Here is a 17,984-nt window from a genome sequence, read left to right on the forward strand (position 1 = left end):
TGAGACACTTGGGTGCTCTTACTTGTTAACTTGCCATCTGTCTTTCTTTCTTTTTTCATTTTGTGTGTCAGGTTCATCTACGTGTTGGGGAAGGACACCTGGGTGGAGCGCTGGCCTTCACCCGCAGAGTGCTCCAGCCATCCCAGCCTGCAAGCTAAATGCAGGAGTCTAAGCGACACTGCCAACGAACTGTCGGTCAACGCCTGCAGGCTGTAGAGGTGTCAGGGCAGCTGTCGCACACAATTTTGTGGCAAAAAAAAAAAGGAAATCATTTTGTATGCTCAACTTACTGTGTACTCCTGATAAATTCTTTCAATCTATATTTAGTTTTCTCTGTGAAAAGGGAAGTGAGAGTCTTGCCAGTTACCATAACTTTGAACAAGAATGAAGAAGTATAAACCGCAGAGAGAGATGTGTAATTATTCTTTGTTTTGAATATTTGTCACACTTACATGTTTGAGATCAACTTAATTTTTATGCTGGACAAAGAAAATACACGTAATTATAAAATGCATTTTTTTAAATTATCTTTTTATTAAGGGGTAAAAGGCTATTCAAACCTACCTGACCCTATTTGAAAACCCCATAAACTGTTTTTCACATTACTGTGGAGGAATTCTTTTGCTTACCCTTCTTTGCAGAATTGTTTAATTTAGCCACACTGGAAGTTTTTACGATCATGAATGGCCAATAAATCCAATCCAAAGCATATTAATTGGCTTTAGGTCTGGACTTTCATTATGCCATCACTTTCTGGTCTGCTGTGGGTCATTGCTACATGACCAAACTTAGCTTGTGTTTTCAGGCACAAAATGATGGCTGGATTTTCTGGTAGAAAGCTGAAGCAGCAGAGCAGCCCAGACCGTCACACTAACACCACCATGTTTGACTGTTTTTATGATGTTGATTTATAACATGCTTTTAATTTGACACCAGATGTAACAGGATTCAAACCTTCCAAAAAGTTTAACTTTTGTCTCGTCAGTCCACACAATATTTTCCCTGGAGTCAGATGTTTTGTGGCAAATGTGAGACAAGTTATTGTGGCAGTGGTTTTCTTATTGGATCTCTGCCATGGATGCCATTTTTGTTCAGTCTCGTTCTTATTGTTGAACCATGAAATCTGACCATAACAGAGGAAAATTCAATTCAATTCAATTTTATTTATATAGCGCCAAATCACAACAAAAGTCGCCTCAAGGTGCTTCATAGATACAGAGAAAAACCCAACAATCATATGACCCCCTATGAGCAAGCACTTTGGCGACAGTGGGAAGGAAAAACTCCCTTTTAACAGGAAGAAATCTCCGGCAGAACCAGGCTCAGGGAGGGGCGGGGCCATCTGCTGCGAAGAAAGACAGGATAAAGACATGTTGTGGAAGAGAGACAGAGGTTAATAACAGATATGATTGAATGCAGAGAGGTCTGTTAATACATAGTGAGTGAGAAAGGTGACTGGAAAGGAAAAACTCAATGCATCATGGGAATCCCCGGCAGCCTATGTCTATTGCAGCATAACTAAGGGAGGATTCAGGGTCACCTGGTCCAGCCCTAACTATATGCTTTAGCAAAAAGGAAAGTTTTAAGCCTAATCTTGAAAGTAGAGATAGTGTCTCTCTCCCGAATCCAAACTGGAAGCTGGTTCCACAGAAGAGGGGCCTGAAAACTGAAGGCTCTGCCTCCCATTCTACTTTTAAATACTCTAGGAACAACAAGTAGGCCTGCAGAGCGAGAGTGAAGTGCTCTAATAGGGTGATATGGTACTACAAGGTCATTAAGATAAGATGGGGCCTGATTATTTAAGACCTTGTATGTGAGGAGCACGATTTTGAATTCAATTCTGGATTTAACAGGAAGCCAATGAAGGGAAGCCAAAACAGGAGAAATCTGCTCTCTCTTTCTAGTCCCTGTCAGGACTCTTGCTGCAGCATTTTGGATTAGCTGAAGGCTTTTCAGTGAGTTTTTAGGACATCCTGATAATAATGATTTGCAGTCGTCCAGCCTGGAAGTAATAAATGCATGAACTAGTTTTTCAGTGTCACTCTGAGACAGGATATTTCTAACTTTAGAGATGTTGCGCAAATGGAAGACCGCAGTCTTACATATTTGTTTAATATGTGCGTTGAAGGACATGTCCTGGTCAAAAATGATGTCTGGAGTTCTTCAGATGTTTCTCTGGGTTCTTTCATGATCTCCTGGATGAGTAGTCAGTGCACTCATGAAGTCATTTTAGCCTGCAACTCCTGGGAAGTTTCACCACTCTTCCCAGTTTCCTCTGTGTGTAGATAATGGTTTTCTCTGTGGTTCACTTGAGTCCCAAAGCCCTAGGCTTTGTAAAGCTTAACAAACCGATAGATATGAATGATTGTATTTTAAATCTGTCCTTGAATTTCTTTAGATGGTTTCTGACCTTCTTTGATCTTGTAGCCTACTTCACTTTGTCTGACAGATTCTATTTATATGATTTCTTGATTCAGTGCTCTTCTTGTTGGCTCTGACTTGGTAGATAACCGCATGAATGATGTTATTTTCACCTCTAAAGTTGTCTCGCTGTTTAACACAGATTAAGATCAATTTATCTTAAAGGACAAGCAAGTGCAGTGTAATGAAGATGTGTGTGTGTGTGTGTGTGTGTGTGTGTGTGTGTGTGTGTGTGTGAATAAGACTTAAAATGTAAAAAGTCCTTTGAGAGATCAAAGTTGAGTACTGGTCCAACTTTTCTTTTTCAACGGTGGAATGTTTGTACGGCAAACATCTTTAATGACATAGAAAATAAACACATGAGAAACGAGTGGACCAGCTTGAATTATTACTTTCTCTGCATTTGACCCAGTCACTCAGTGGAGCCGGGGGCAGCCAATAAGCAGTGTGTAGGGATGGTACCTTGCTCAGGTGTACCTCAGGGTAGCCGCTCAGTGGATTCGAACCCCCAACTTTCCGATCACAGGGACGACCATTCTACCTACTGAGCTATCCCTGCCCTAATGCTGGTGGTTTGAGAAAAGGAATCAAAGTCAGTGGAGACAAGACAAAATACATGTATAAATGAGAGGGAGACGGGTGGAAAGGTGAACGTGCAAGAATCACAAAAGCAATAGTGAAGGTGGATGAATATGAACACCTGGGGTCAGCCATGAAATGAACACTGCCCAATAGAGATGAAGAAGTGAGTGCAGGCCGGGTGGAGTAATTTGTGACAGATGAATAACAACAAGAGTGAAAGGGAAGATTAACAAGATAGTAATGAGACATGCTTGATGTGTGACTTAGAAACATGTCATGTTCGTTGTGGTGAAAGAAGAAAAGTGATGCATGCAGAGCAACAGGAAGTGATTTGTAACTTGTTTGTGCAATTTTCAATAAGACCACAGACATGATAACATGCACAGGCCTGCAGTAAAACCAGCGACTGTAGAAAACTCTCCACCGACGCTTATTTTAATACTTTTATCTTCATAATACAAGAACTAAATCCACTGTGGGATGTACCTGATTGCATTTTTATTTGTATTTGTGATTGCTGTCAGGAGCCATCACATCATGTGAACACACACACACACACACACACACACACACACACACACACACACACACACACACACACACACACACACACAGATATATATAAACAGTTTGAATGAAATATTTGATTAAACATAATCTGTAATGATACATGAACGAGGCAGTAATGCACAGACACACACCTGCTCAGCAGTCATCATAGAACGGGGCTGGTTCATTTTTGTAATCTACATTAAACCAGCTGTGAATAACAAGGCTAAGTGCTCTTCAGTGTAAATATGGATGGACTGACGGGACACTAAGAGGACAAGAACAATACATCCACTCTCTGCTGCTGTCAGACTTACAGCTGCTTTCTCGGTGATTTTAGTGACAATACAAGAAGTTAAAAGTAAACAGTGAACAAATGATTAATCACTTCAAACACTCAAAGAGATTAAGATGTTGCTAAATCCTTCCTCTTTACCTCTCTGCAGAATAAACAACGTGCCAGTAAAAGGCAACTTGGTAAGAGATGCAAGCTTCATAACATTTCTTTTCCTGCCCTTTTTGTACAGGAAACGTCTTGTTAGATTTGTATTTACATAGTTTCACAACTAGAAAAAATGAATCTGTGACTCTATACTTGGCCCTATGCCCTTTAACAATGTGCTGCATTACTAATAGGTGTACTGAAATCTATCTGTTATTCATTTGCATAACACATGGGTTTGACATTAGACTTCCCCCGACTTCTTATTTATCTACTGTTCCATCTACTTGAACAGGTGTGGTTCCAAACCTTTAGTCAAATCCAGGAAGTGGTCACGTACTGGTGATCATGCAGCAGAACAATGAACAAAAGAAAAAGAAAGAAAAAAAACCTAAGTCACAGACACAAAAACAACCTCTAGACATGGAAGATAAGAAATGAAAAATGACGACAAATTAAGAAACAGGGTGGCAAGGAAGTACTGGGGTAAGTGATGATCTGATGGAGCTGAGTATTCAGCAACAAACTATTCAGGACGGTCAACAACAATGACAGAAAACTAACATCCATCCATCCTCTTACCCTTATCAGGGTCACAAGGGGACTAAAACCTATACCAGCTACCATAGGCCGAGAGGCAGGGTACACCCTGAACAGGTCACCAGCAGGGCTAATACAGAGAGATAAACAACCATTCACACCTAGGAGCAATTTCAAATCACCATAACCCCGCTTACTGCATGTGTTTAGTAAGTAAAAAGTAAGTAAAACTTTATTTATATAGCACCTTTCAAGATAAAAATCACAAAGTGCTTCACAGAAGCTAAAACCTAAAAATAAAAATCAACTAAAAGCAAGTTTAAAAAGATGGGTTTTTTAGCTGTGTGGTTGTTTATCTCTCTGTATTAGCCCTGCTGGTGACCTGTTCAGGGTGTACCCTGCCTCTCGGCCTATGGTTTAGACTGTAGGAGGAAGCCAGAGTACACAGTGCTAACCACTGCACCACCATATACAAAATACAAAAGCTAACAGATGAAGTAAAAACTAACATGAGCACACAAAGGCACATGGTTACAATATAATACAAGAAATAACACAAGAAATGCTTTGAAACAGAAATATCTGACACAAAAACATGAACTCGGGAACTCAGATGTAAAGATTATTCTATTTGTAAAGCATGTTATAAACAATCAGTGTGAAAAGAATGCATTTAAAACAACATTCAAAACCACCATCAGAGTTAACAACAGGAAACAGAAGAGTTCTTTTAAATAATGATGGTTTTACTTTAAGCAAATTACAATTAAACAACTGAGAGCAGGAATGATGCAGACAAAATATAAAACAGACAGAACTAAAGTGAATCGTGGAAAATGTGTAAAATATTATTCTGTACTACTATGGAGTGGAAACAGGACGCATGTTCTTTTCCAATAACTCGGTGCTCTTTAACTCAGCATACTGATGTATTACAACAACAATAATATTAATAATATTAATAAATACAAGCTTACCATGTATTAGCTATTACATACAGTGCTGCAGTGCAAAAACATTTCCTATGTCTCATGAAACTAAAAGAAATATACATTTTAGTCAAGTATACATGACTTCCAACAAACGTATGAGATGAATTTTTTGCCTGATGGTGGATCAGAAGGTGGACATGAAGGTTTGCACTAAATCTTGGCAATAGACAGCAACAGATAACCTGCATATTTGTACCAAACTTTAAGAACCTGAAAAATCTTGAATGGACTTGTTGTTTTTTCCAGTGTTGAACAAGTAGTTTCAAAGAAAATGACAAAATAACCTCTACTCCCCAAACATCTGGACACTCTTTTGAAGAAATATCAGTTGAAGTTAAAACTAGAGGTGTAGTACAAAACTTCAGATGAAATCAGACAATCAAGTCCACAGCAGTTACCCTCAGGGGACAATGAACGCCTGACCAAAATTATATTGTAGAATCATATCTACTGTCCAGTAGCTCTATTAGGAACTGACAATTAAAGAATGGTCCACAGTTCGGCTTCCTTTTGCTTTTATCAGATTTTCTTGACTGTGCTGTACAATTCAGACGGATCCTCCTCACTGTCCTGGTGTACAGTTCTGGAGAAAAAAAAAATAGGATGGATGAAGGAGGCGTGCTGTAATATGTGTGCACAAGTTCATGTTTCTAGTGTATAAAGCAGCAGGCCAGGTCGGTCAGAGAATCACTAAAGTCCACAGCGGTTACCCTCAGGCTATGAAGTCAGTTGGATGAAATGTTTTTCCCACTGTAAATGTTACGTTCTTGGATTTCCTTACATGGATGCATGCATCTATACAACTGAAATTCTTAGTGCTGGTTACCTCAGGGCAGGACTGAAGTTGACTGCAGCGTACTCTACATGCTCATCCTCCTCTTTCACCTTTTGTCTGCGGGATCCAGCTGATCGGATGTTGTAATAAATGGGATCAGTCTGGTTCGTTGAGAATCGGACACTAGCATAGTTAAGCTCTTCATCTTCCTCTGAGTGACTGGGTGGAGACTGAAAAAACACAGAGTTCAGAAACCTGTTGAACTTTGGCTGATTTCCTTCATTTGCTCTACTTACAGTCATTTTACTTATTTATGTTTATAAATATTCATGTTATAGAGATTGACCAACTTAGGGATAAATAAGCATACTCATACTCATATTTAAAGTAAGATAAGTAACGTTGCCCAGAGCTCCCCCTCAACAACCCTGACTCTCAGTATAAAGTTCTTTTGCAGTTCAGATCTGGTTTTCAGTCTTACCTCTGTCTTCCCTGTGTGCTGACTTGGAGATGTGCAGGAAACCTGTTCAAGAAAATGTTCAAGGAAATGTTATGGAGCCAGCTAGATTAGACATCCAGAGATTCCAAGCTAGTTTTAAATCAGTGTGCGTCTATGGCCACAGACAGCAGGGGGTCTGATACCACTGGGTGGTTTATCAGTCGTGATGTCACCTGAATGGACATTATTAATGTCTCAGTTGCTCATGACATTTTTAGCAGAAAACTCTGATTTACAGAGAATATTGTGAGAACTACAGCCACATTTGAGTTTATCAAAAACATTGTTAAGGATGAGTCTAATTGGGGTGGCTCAACTCTTTTCTTCTGCAGGTGTTTTGGAATTTTAAACTTCACTTTGACTGTTCAAATTGAATTTTAACCAGAATGCAGTTTCACAGGATTTCACACTCAGTTATTAAATGCTCACCTTGTTGTTGTTGTCCCGTCTGTTTCCAGGCACAGGAAATAACGCTGAGGGCTTCTTTTTTCTAGGTCAGGGGGAGGAATGAAAAACTTAATTAAAAGTAAGCAATCTGAGCACCAACAAAGGTGATTTTTAATGTGCAGCAGATACTCACGCAAGCAGGAAAAAGACCAAGAGGCATATAATAACTAGGAAAACCACAAGAGTTATTCCAGTGACAGCTAGTTTTGCCGCCTTCGGGAAATCTGTGATTTAAAAACAAATATAAAAAATAAAAACATGTATTTATATGCAGCCAGATTACGGATTACAGACAATAATCCTTGCTTTGTTTTCTCTTCTATATAAATGTTGCTGGTTTTTAAGTTGTAATTGATGGACTGCTTGATTTGTTTGTTTGTTTTGTGAGCATTATTGTTATCTCACCATATTAATAGATTTGTATAAGTTAAACTCCGAGTGATTGTGAATAGTTTGCTATTATTGTTTAGTGTGTCCATGCACTGATTATAAACAATGCCATGAGCTGCTCATTACTACCACACACATTATTATATATAGTGGGTTATGACATCTATGAGCAAATGAGTAAGTGAAATAAAAAATGTACCTTCCCTGACAGTCAGCTGTAAGGTGACATTATGACGTCCTCTGCTGTTGTGGGCCACACAGTAATAACTCCCACTGTGCTCAGGTCTGATGTTGCTGATGGTGAAGTTGTGTCCTGATGCTTTAGGTGAGTCTTCATCCTCCTTGTACCAGGTGTATTTAGCTGCTGGGTTAGCATCACTGCTACAGGTCAGAGTGACTGAACTGCCCTCCACTATCTCAGCAGAGGGACTCACTGACACAGAGGGAAGCTTTGGAGCATCTAGCAAACATTAAATAAAAAACATGTATATAATTACATTCTATTAACATTATCAAGTATTATTTTTAGAGATCTCCACTGAAAAAAAAAACAACTAACATTGAACATCTATGGATAGAGACGTAGAGTTCTTCTGTCCATACTGATTCTCAGACTTGCAGGAATAATTCCCACTGTTCTCCAATTTGATGGAGATAAAGTGATAAACATCCTTTTGTCCCGTTGAAAGTACTTTGTTGTCTTTGTACCAGGTGTAACTAGCTGCTGGATTAGCATCACTGCTACAGGTCAGAGTGACTGAACTGCCCTCCACTATCTCAGCAGAGGGACTCACTGACACAGAGGGAAGCTTTGGAGCATCTAGCAAACATTAAATAAAAAACATGTATATAATCACATTCTATTAATGTTATCAAGTATTATTTTTAGAGATCTCCACTGAAAAAAGACTAACATTGAACATCTATTGATAGAGACGTAGAGTTCTTCTGTCCATACTGATTCTCAGACTTGCAGGAATAATTCCCACTGTTCTCCAATTTAATGGAGATAAAGTGATAAACATTCTTTTGTCTTGTTGCCAGTACTTTGTTGTCCTTGTACCAGGTGTAACTAGGTGCTGGGTTAGCATCACTGCTACAGGTCAGAGTCACTGAACTGCCCTCCACTATCTCAGCAGAGGGACTCACTGACACAGAGGGAAGCTTTGGAGCATCTGTTAATATATAAGAGTTTAATGTAAATTATCAGTGTCTTACACACACACTGTTAATGAAAAAACTAAGTTACATACGTAAAAGAGTACATTGATGTGTTATATTTATTAAAAGACATTCACAGAACAAAAAAAAAATCCTAAATAACCTTTAGTCCAAAAAAGTGTGACAAAATTGTGTAAAATATAAATAAAATACAAATACAATATATTGTTTTGCAAATCATCAGAACACAGAAAACATACCACATGTTAAACTAAGACAATGTACTTAAAAAATATATTTATTTTACTCACATTTCACATCAATAGTTCTGCTTTCAGATTTATTTTGTCCCAGGCCATTATCAGCTGTACAGTAATACTTTCCAGAGTCAGAGGGCAGGATGGAGCTGAAAACATGTTGTTTTTGGTAGCTGAGAGGGTTGATGACATCCTCCTTGTACCAGGTGTAGTTAGCTGCTGGGTTAGCATCACTGCTACAGGTCAGATTCACTGAACTGCCCTCCACTATCTCAGCAGAGGGACTCACTGACACAGAGGGAAGCTTTGGAGCATCTGGAGGAGGAAACATACAATATGTAATTACAATATATACAATATATAGTTAGAACCAAATTTTCAAATATTAATAGCTTATATTCTAAAAGGAAAACATTGTAAACTTCCCAAAACGAAACAAATCAGCTTTATTGAGGAGTAAAGGAGTAAGAGAAGTGAAGTCACACACTGTTAGAATGGAAAAGCTCTTATCCTTTCACAGCACAGTTAAAACTGTCTGCAGGTTTTTCTTCAGCTAAAAACTTGTTTGATTTCAATATTAGAGGAATCTCAATGAAACCGCTTTGCTTTGAAGAATTGCTTTGTGTGTAATGAGAAGCTGCAGTTGATGTTCTCAGTTGGATAAAGCAGTCTGTTATTTAAAGAAATGTCTCAAATATTTGTATGAACACACTTTTGAAAGTGGAAATGATCGGATCAAACTATATATCACTATTTACTGAGATTTCGATGTAGACATTTGTAACGGTTCTTACATGTGTTCATATACAGTGGCTTGCAAAAGTATTCGGCCCCCTTGAACTTTCCCACATTTTGTCACATTACAGCCACAAACATGGATCAATTTTATTGGAATTCCACATGAAAGACCAACACAAAGTGGTGTACACGTGAGAAGTGGAACGAAAATCGTACATGATTCCAAACGTTTTTTACAAAGAAATAACTGCAAAGTGGGGTGTGCGTAATTATTCAGCCCCCTTTGGTCTGAGTGCAGCAAAAGAGGTTGTCTAAGAGAATACTGGGAGCAACAACACCATGAAGGGATAAAGTTACTGAGAAATTTAAAGCAGGCTTAGGCTACAAAAAGATTTCCCAAGCCTTGAACATCCCACGGAGCACTGTTCAAGCGATCATTCAGAAATGGAAGGAGTATGGCAAAACTGTAAACCAAGACAAGGCCGTCCACCTAAACTCACAGGCCGAACAAGGAGAGCGCTGATCAGAAATGCAGCCAAGAGGCCCATGGTGACTCTGGACGAGCTGCAGAGATCTACAGCTCAGGTGGGGGAATCTGTCCATAGGACAACTATTAGTCGTGCATTGCACAAAGTTGGCCTTTATGGAAGAGTGGCAAGAAGAAAGCCATTGTTAACAGAAAACCATAAGAAGTCCCGTTTGCAGTTTGCCACAAGCCATGTGGGGGACACAGCAAACATGTGGAAGAAGGTGCTCTGGTCAGATGAGACCAAAATGGAACTTTTTGGCCAAAATGCAAAACGCTATGTGTGGCGGAAAACTAACACTGCACATCACTCTGAACACACCATCCCCACTGTCAAATATGGTGGTGGCAGCATCATGCTCTGGGGGTGCTTCTCTTCAGCAGGGACAGGGAAGCTGGTCAGAGTTGATGGGAAGATGGATGGAGCCAAACACAGGGCAACCTTGGAAGAAAACCTCTTGGAATCTGCAAAAGACTTGAGACTGAGGCGGAGGTTCACCTTCCAGCAGGACAACGACCCTAAACATAAAGCCAGGGCAACAATGGAGTGGGTTAAAACAAAACATATCCATGTGTTAGAATGGTCCAGTCAAAGTCCAGATCTAAATCCAATCAAGAATCTGTGGCAAGATCTGAAAACTGCTGTTCACAAACGCTGTCCATCTAATCTGACTGAGCTGGAGCTGTTTTGCAAAGAAGAATGGGCAAAGATTTCAGTCTGTAGATGTGCAAAGCTGGTAGAGACAAACCCTAAAAGACTGGCAGCTGTTTTTGCAGCAAAAGGTGGTTCTACAAAGTATTGACTCAGGGGGCTGAATAATTACGCACACCCCACTTTGCAATTATTTATTTGTAAAGAATGTTTGGAATCATGTATGATTTTCGTTCCACTTCTCACGTGTACACCACTTTGTTGGTCTTTCACGTGGAATTCCAATAAAATTGATTCATGTTTGTGGCTGTAATGTGACAAAATGTGGGAAAGTTCAAGGGGGCCGAATACTTTTGCAAGCCACTGTATCTTAGATTATAAAACATATCCTGCCATTTGTCCTCCAATTTTCAAAAGCATAAAGCTGACTAATTTCTGCATTAGGCTGGATGGAATACCCAGCATTCATACCCTACACACTTTTTTTTTATTAGTGATATGACCAACTAGAAATATTGCTGCCCTTGCTAGTCACCTTAAACTCTAGTCTGTGGTCTTCTTATTGTATTAATATATAATGGCAGTTACTTGTTCAAAGATGAAGAGCCCACTGGCCAGTAACCTGGGCTGCACTCTTGACCGATGACTGAGCATCCAAAAAGAAGGAAGGATGTAAAGGAGAACCAGGAAAGGAAGCAAATGACAGCCCACTGGCAAAGGCAGTCTCATTCGGCATAAAGGAGTGGATGCTAGCTTGGAAGAAACCAACTTCTGTCTGTGCTGCTAAGGTTAGCCAAACTCTGCAAACTAATAAGCATATTTTGAATTCAGTGACAGCAGCACATTTTCAAAAGATCTGGAGCAGAGACACTTTTACCTTTTTGAGGGTCTGAATATCACAGGCATCCAATATTCATCTCAGTCAATGCAACTTATGCACACAGATTTCTCTAGATTCGCTCAATATTTGATGGTATCATGTAATGTAGTTTGTCAGATATCCAGAGTCTTAAAACATAAAATCGTGGACGATAATTTTGTAAAATTCCCACAATTTGTAGTCACAGGTTTTTACAGATTGAAGAACCTTTGCCCGTCTTTATTTCTGAGAAACTGCGTCTCTCGGATTTTATTTTTATACCCAAACATGTTGTGAGACTGTTGCCAGTTAACTTGATGCAACATGTTCCTCCAGATGTTTTTAGTAACTCTTAGTTTTCCAGCCTTTTGTTGGCCCCATCCAAACTTTTGGACTTGTGTTACTGTCATGAAACTCAGAATGAACAAATACTTTACTTGTACTCTTTAAATCGTACATTTTCTCAGCTGATATTTTTTTATGTTCTATTATGAATAGAAAACATGTAAAATTTGTTTATGACATTTTCTAATCATGGAATTCTGTTTTTTTTTCTATTTGAATGCATAAAAATAGTTCAGCTCACACACTCAACCATTGAAAATAAAAAGAATAACAGTATTTCTAAAAACTGCAAACATGGTCTTCGTGATATGTAATTCAAGTTTTTCCATATTCCTGCAGCAGTCTCACAGCTCTTCAAAAAGTCTTTACAGCTTATAAATGTATTTTACTCACATTTCACATCAATAGTTCTGCTTTCAGATCTCTTTTGTCCCAGGTCATTATCAGCTGTACAGTAATACTTTCCAGAGTCAGAGGGCAGGATGGAGAAGAAAAAATGTTGGTTTTGGTAAATGAGAGGGTTGATGACATCCTCCTTGTACCAGGTGTAACTAGCTGCTGGGTTAGCATCACTGCTACAGGTCAGAGTGACTGAACTGCCCTCCACTATCTCAGCAGAGGGACTCACTGACACAGAGGGAAGCTTTGGAGCATCTGGAGGAGGAAACATAAGAATCACAACAAAACCAAATTTTAGAAATTTATATTCTAAAAAGAAAACATTGTAAACCTCCCAAAAGAAAGGCCTCTGACTAAAACTAACATACAGACACATTCACGTAAATAAAGAAAAATTAAATATAATTCTCTTAATGAAACAAAAAGTAGTGAACTCACACACTGTTGGAGAAGGGAATTGCTCATATCCTTTCACAGCACAGTGAAAACTGTCTGCAGAATCAAATGTGTTCAGCTGTAAATATTGTTCGTCTGATGAAAGTTTGTGTCCATTCCTGTACCAGATGTAGGAAGATTGATCGGGTAGCTGACAGTTGTTGTGACATGTCAGCTCTTTCCAGTTAGAATAAGAGTTTACTGTTGATCTCCTCACATGTACCTGGAGCTGTGGACCTGGGAGCAAACAACAGATATTATATTAAAACAAACTCTCAACATACTGCAAAGCTTATAAATGTTTAAAGTTACTTCCACTGAAAATTATTTTATCTGTGACTGTCAAAGTGACTCCAGGTACACCAGAATATTTCCCTCTTGGATCGTTTGTTATGAATCTGAACTTGTACTCGGCTGAGTCGCTCTCTCTCAGGTCTGTGATTCTCAGAGTGCAGTCGTTGTTTTTACACTGATACTGAACACGGTTTTTGTACTCTGACTCTGTTTTCAGGTCCACAGGTTCATTATTTTCGTCTCTGATGAACCAGAATTTTTGGACAACTTCTGTATTTATTCCATTTATAGTCGATGGGTATCTGAAGGTGCAGCGTATTTCTGCTGTTGCTCCTTTGAAGGCACAGACCTGAGTAGAAGTGTAAGTCACATCCCAGACATCCTTCACCACTGTGAGACAGAGAGAGTTGGATATTAGTCAGAGTCACAACATCCGAGGACAGAAATGAAAACGATGTGATAAGGCCTCAGTATAAGCCCATGAGAAAGTCTCCTCCCTTCAGTGACCTCAGTGTAGGATAACTATTTATGAGCTCCGACTACACAGGTTGTGTGATCAACAGAAAATACAAACTAGTAGTGTTACCCTTATGAAAACCTATAAAATCTACAGCTCATTTGCCACACGGCTCCACAACATGGCATTATGTTAAAGCATAAACTCACCCACTGAAGGAGAGTGGAAGTTCTCATATCCTCTGACAGCACAGGAAATCCTGTTTGTAGGATCCAGGTAGTTTAGAAGAAGATTAGATGTTTGTCCTGTGATGATCCGTTCATTCTTGTACCAGATGTAGGAGAGATTATCAGGCAGAGGACAACTGCTCTCACACTTCAGATCTGCTGACTTAAAATCACCTCTGACAGCTGATCTGCTCACCTGCACCTGCAGATCTGCCCATTAGTAAATAAAGAACATTAAGCTCAGCTGACAACATTCAGATAAACCACACAAACACACTCACAGCAAACACTTGGATTTAAAATAGTAAACGAGTGGATGAACATGTTACCTGTGACAGTCAAAGTGACTCCAGGTACACCAGAATATTTCCCTCTTGGATCGTTTGTTATGAATCTGAACTTGTACTCAGCTGAGTCGCTCTCTCTGAGGTCTGAGATTCTCAGAGTGCAGTCGTTGTTTTTACGCTGATACTGAACACGATCTCTGTACTCTGACTCTGTTTTCAGGTCCACAGGTTCATTATTTTCGTCTCTGATGAACCAGAATTTTTTGTCAACTCTTGTATTTATTCCATTTATAGTCCATGGGTATCTGAAGGTGCAGCGTAGCTCCACTGTGGATCCTTTTACAGCACAGATCTGAGTAGAAGTGTAAGTCACTCCCCAGACATCCTGACCCAGAACGACTGTAACACAGAGCACATCATAACAAAAAATAAAGTTAGATTAACAAAAATTAAACAGACTCATTTGGATTAGTATTTTTCTGTAGGCTACATTTTTAGCTTCATGTCATGGAAAACAAAGTTTGCAGATTTTTATTTTCAGCTAAAGATTCATCTGATCTTCACATTAGACGGCAGGAACTCAGTGAGAGCAGCTGCTTTGTAGACCGAGTGTAATGAGAACCTGCAGTTACTGTTGTCAGATAATTAGACTCTCACTTAATGTTAGAATAAAACAAACTATAATGAAAAATGATTTGCTGATGATAAAGGTAAATGTGTAGAAGTTACAGGCTGCTAGAGTTGACTGCATTGACCCACTGTTGCTCTGTGCACAAGGTAAGATGAGTTTGAAATTAATTTAAACATGTTTCAGCCATCGTATGAGAGTGAAGGCAGCATGGAGATGGTTAGCAGTGATGATGGAGACAGGAGAGGACGTGGGAGAGGAGAAGCACGTGTAACAGCAACAAACACATAAGAGTAGAAACCTTTGTTGGAATTATTGCTCATGTAGTTTAATGTATTTCAGTCTAAAATCTTCAAAATCAGAAAAAGAAACAAAAAAATAAACCACAACTAAATTTTGAATAATTGTATAAACTTGTATAAAAGTAAGTTATCGTTGGGTTGAAAGCCTCGTTACTTTTTGTTTTGTTATATATTCTGTTGTGTTTAATTATCATTATTTTCTGACCTTGATGGACGATTTCATTTTTAACCAATCGGATTTGTTGTCCCGCCTTTAGCTGTTTCCTGTCTGTTTACACTGGTAAAGCTGCTTAGCACTACACCAGCTAAAGGTGTACCTACAATGCTAAAGGAATGTTGTTGCTATTCAGGCTGGATAGCGGCTGAAGCCTGAGGTCTGGGAAGAACCACAACAAGACAGAAATAAAAATCGAGGAAACCATGGTCCCAAAGTACTCTTTTTTTATTACATTTATGGCTCTTTTAATGGGACATTAACTGGAGGGACAACTGTGCCACTGTCCATGAAATAGCCGAGGAGAGCCCCAGGGTCACCCCGCAGCCGTGGAGCAAAAGCCAGAGGGGGTTGCAGTGACATGCCCGTCACTGCAATGATATAGATTCTTACACAGTCAGTATCAGAGTTTTTGTTATTAAAGGGTACATTTTAGATAATCAATAATTCATTTAGAAACCCCCCAAAACAGGAAGGCACCAATCACTACTGTAGTACTCTAAGCACTACTGAAGAGCAGTGGTTAGACCCAAAATAGGCCTAATGGAGTATTTTGGTAGTTTAGTCAAATTGAGTTCTAGCACACACTTAAAACATCCACTGCTGACCAAAATGAAGCACAATAAACAGAAATAAAATGGAAAACATAGGAGAACAGGACAGGATTTTAAAAAGAAAGTAAAATAATAAATATATTCATCCATCCATTCGCTTCCGCTTATCCTTTTCAGGGTCGCGGGGGGTGCTGGAGCCTATCCCAGCTGTCATAGGGCGAGAGGCGGGGTACACCCTGGACAGGTCATAATAAATAAATAAAACAGATAAAAGTAGTTGGACCTCATTCTGATTTAAAGGGTAAAGAATAAAAAATAAAAATGTAGTCTATGGAATTAACAATTTCTTACACAAGTAACTTCTAGGATAAAATACACCCAAACACACTTATATAACAAGAGACACACTGACACATAGAGACACTTCAGCAGAACCACAAAGAAGGACACAAACACAGACACAGAGACATGTTCTCATATGGGGACGTTACATGTTGGCTTTTCTGTGTAACGAGCTAAAAAATTCCATTTCACAGATAAAGTTTTGTTTCTAAACTTTTCAGGTTCGAGTGATTAAAAGTAGCTGAAAATGCATCCCAAACACAAGCTCAGGCCTCAGCAGCTTCAAAGTCAAATGTTAAATGACTCATTCATTTTACAGTGCAGCTTGAAGTGGCTGTAGTGTCACTATCACTTAGTGGCAGCCATGACTTTACAATTTGTTCTTTATGTAGACAAAGAAAAAAGGAAAGAGGTGAAGTGAGACTGATAGTCTGGGTTTTGTCAGCATGAAAACAAAAAGAGGAACAAACAGTTCACACTGATAAACGTCGGCCATGTTCATCCTGAGGAAATCCACTTAAACAACAACAAATAGATTCTGTGAATCTAAGACGACAGATGATTTATAATAATTAGACTAAATTATTGGGTCTTTCACCCAAACATCATTAGTGTCCAGATTTATGGCACTGGAATAAAACGCAGATAAAATGATTAGACTGCAAAACTCTGAACTGCTGAGTGTTAACAGTGCAAAGAAAAACATTCAAGAATGGAGACAGAAGGCTGGAGCTGCAGAGCTGTAAGGACAGACGATGTTTCACACAGCATCATTTTACAGATGGAAGAAAAATACATTCACCTGAAAACAAATCAGTGTCTGAATTATATTTTCTGTCACATTTGGTTACTCAAAGTAGAATTACTCACAGCAGACCAACCTGTCACAGTGAGGAGAACAAATCCACTGACTGCTGTTATTACACTCATAGCTGCTCCTCTCATTGCTCTGTGAGCCATTAAAATGCAAGTAGATAACTGACAGTCCTTTCTGTAAAGCAGAAGTCAACTCATCCCAGTCTTTAAGATACAGAAGTGAAGTGTTAAAAAATGACACCCTCTCATCTTCCTCCTTATTTGCATACATGGTTAACCAGATGCAAGTGGATAAAACTTCAAGACAGCAAAGCTGCAGTTTTACCAGCAGTGACAGCGTGTCTGATATTCTTTACAACGTCTTAGTCATCCAGGAGATGCTCTCTGTGGCAGGAAGCCTTTTTCAATCTGTGAACAAATGTTTTTGATGTGATACAAGTGTGTGAGATGGACTCACAACACTTTACAGAATTAGAGCTGAGCTCAAAATGAGGTCAGAGTTAAAGATGAGCGTGGTCTGAACCACGAGTGCTGAGAAAAGCACACATGAACTGTGAAAGCTAATTCCTGGTTATCTTCTTTGCATATTCATTATAGTTTAAATGTGTGTGTAGGTGCCCGTATGATCTGCTGACTAAACACAGTGTACATAATAACCTTGATAGCATAGAGTAGAGAATAGAGCTCTGCCCATCTCTTGATATTGGCAGAAGAAGCGTGACGAGACAGGTTCAACTTTTTATTGCAGACAAATTCAACAAATGCACGTTTGCAGATTATCAAGTTACACATGAATATTGAAAATACAAACTGGTTAATACACACGGCAGCTTCAGAAAAGACATCAGAGGGTT

The 17,984-nt window shown here is 39.1% G+C and overlaps 2 protein-coding genes across 2 annotated transcripts in view; one reads left to right on the forward strand and one right to left on the reverse strand.

Annotated features, from left to right (window-relative positions):
• The window catches only part of LOC113024664 (venom factor-like), a 33,729-nt gene extending 30,938 nt beyond the window's left edge, over positions 1 to 2,791 (forward strand). Inside the window, exon 44 of the mRNA XM_026171914.2 lies at positions 72 to 2,791. Coding sequence (XP_026027699.2) covers positions 72 to 216 — 145 coding nt within the window. The 3' untranslated portion in view covers positions 217 to 2,791. The remainder of the gene's footprint in view (positions 1 to 71) is intronic.
• LOC113024665 (B-cell receptor CD22-like) lies at positions 218 to 17,335 on the reverse strand. The gene is made up of 13 exons (XM_080303237.1): positions 17,196 to 17,335; positions 14,317 to 14,673; positions 13,013 to 13,246; positions 12,569 to 12,829; positions 9,110 to 9,370; positions 8,552 to 8,812; positions 8,197 to 8,457; positions 7,837 to 8,097; positions 7,381 to 7,471; positions 7,230 to 7,290; positions 6,783 to 6,824; positions 6,353 to 6,531; positions 218 to 6,109 (listed from the first exon to the last, which is right to left on the reverse strand). Exons 1-13 carry the CDS (start codon positions 17,272 to 17,274, stop codon positions 6,046 to 6,048), a joined length of 2,412 nt encoding a protein of 803 aa, XP_080159363.1. The 5' UTR covers positions 17,275 to 17,335; the 3' UTR covers positions 218 to 6,045.
• Between the last annotated feature and the right edge of the window lie 649 nt (positions 17,336 to 17,984).

The sequence above is a fragment of the Astatotilapia calliptera genome, chromosome 6, assembly GCF_964374335.1.
Source record: "Astatotilapia calliptera chromosome 6, fAstCal68.1, whole genome shotgun sequence".
Taxonomy (NCBI): Eukaryota; Metazoa; Chordata; class Actinopteri; order Cichliformes; family Cichlidae; genus Astatotilapia; species Astatotilapia calliptera.

Coding starts and splice junctions, on each gene's coding strand:
- LOC113024665 (XM_080303237.1), bottom strand. CDS start 17,274: ATGGCTCACAGAGCAATGAGAGGAGCAGCTATGAGTGTAATAACAGCA. Junction 9,371..12,568: donor CAGAACTATTGATGTGAAAT/GTGAGTAAAATA, acceptor TTCCTCCTCCAG/ATGCTCCAAAGCTTCCCTCT. Junction 8,098..8,196: donor TCTATCCATAGATGTTCAAT/GTTAGTTGTTTT, acceptor AATGTTTGCTAG/ATGCTCCAAAGCTTCCCTCT.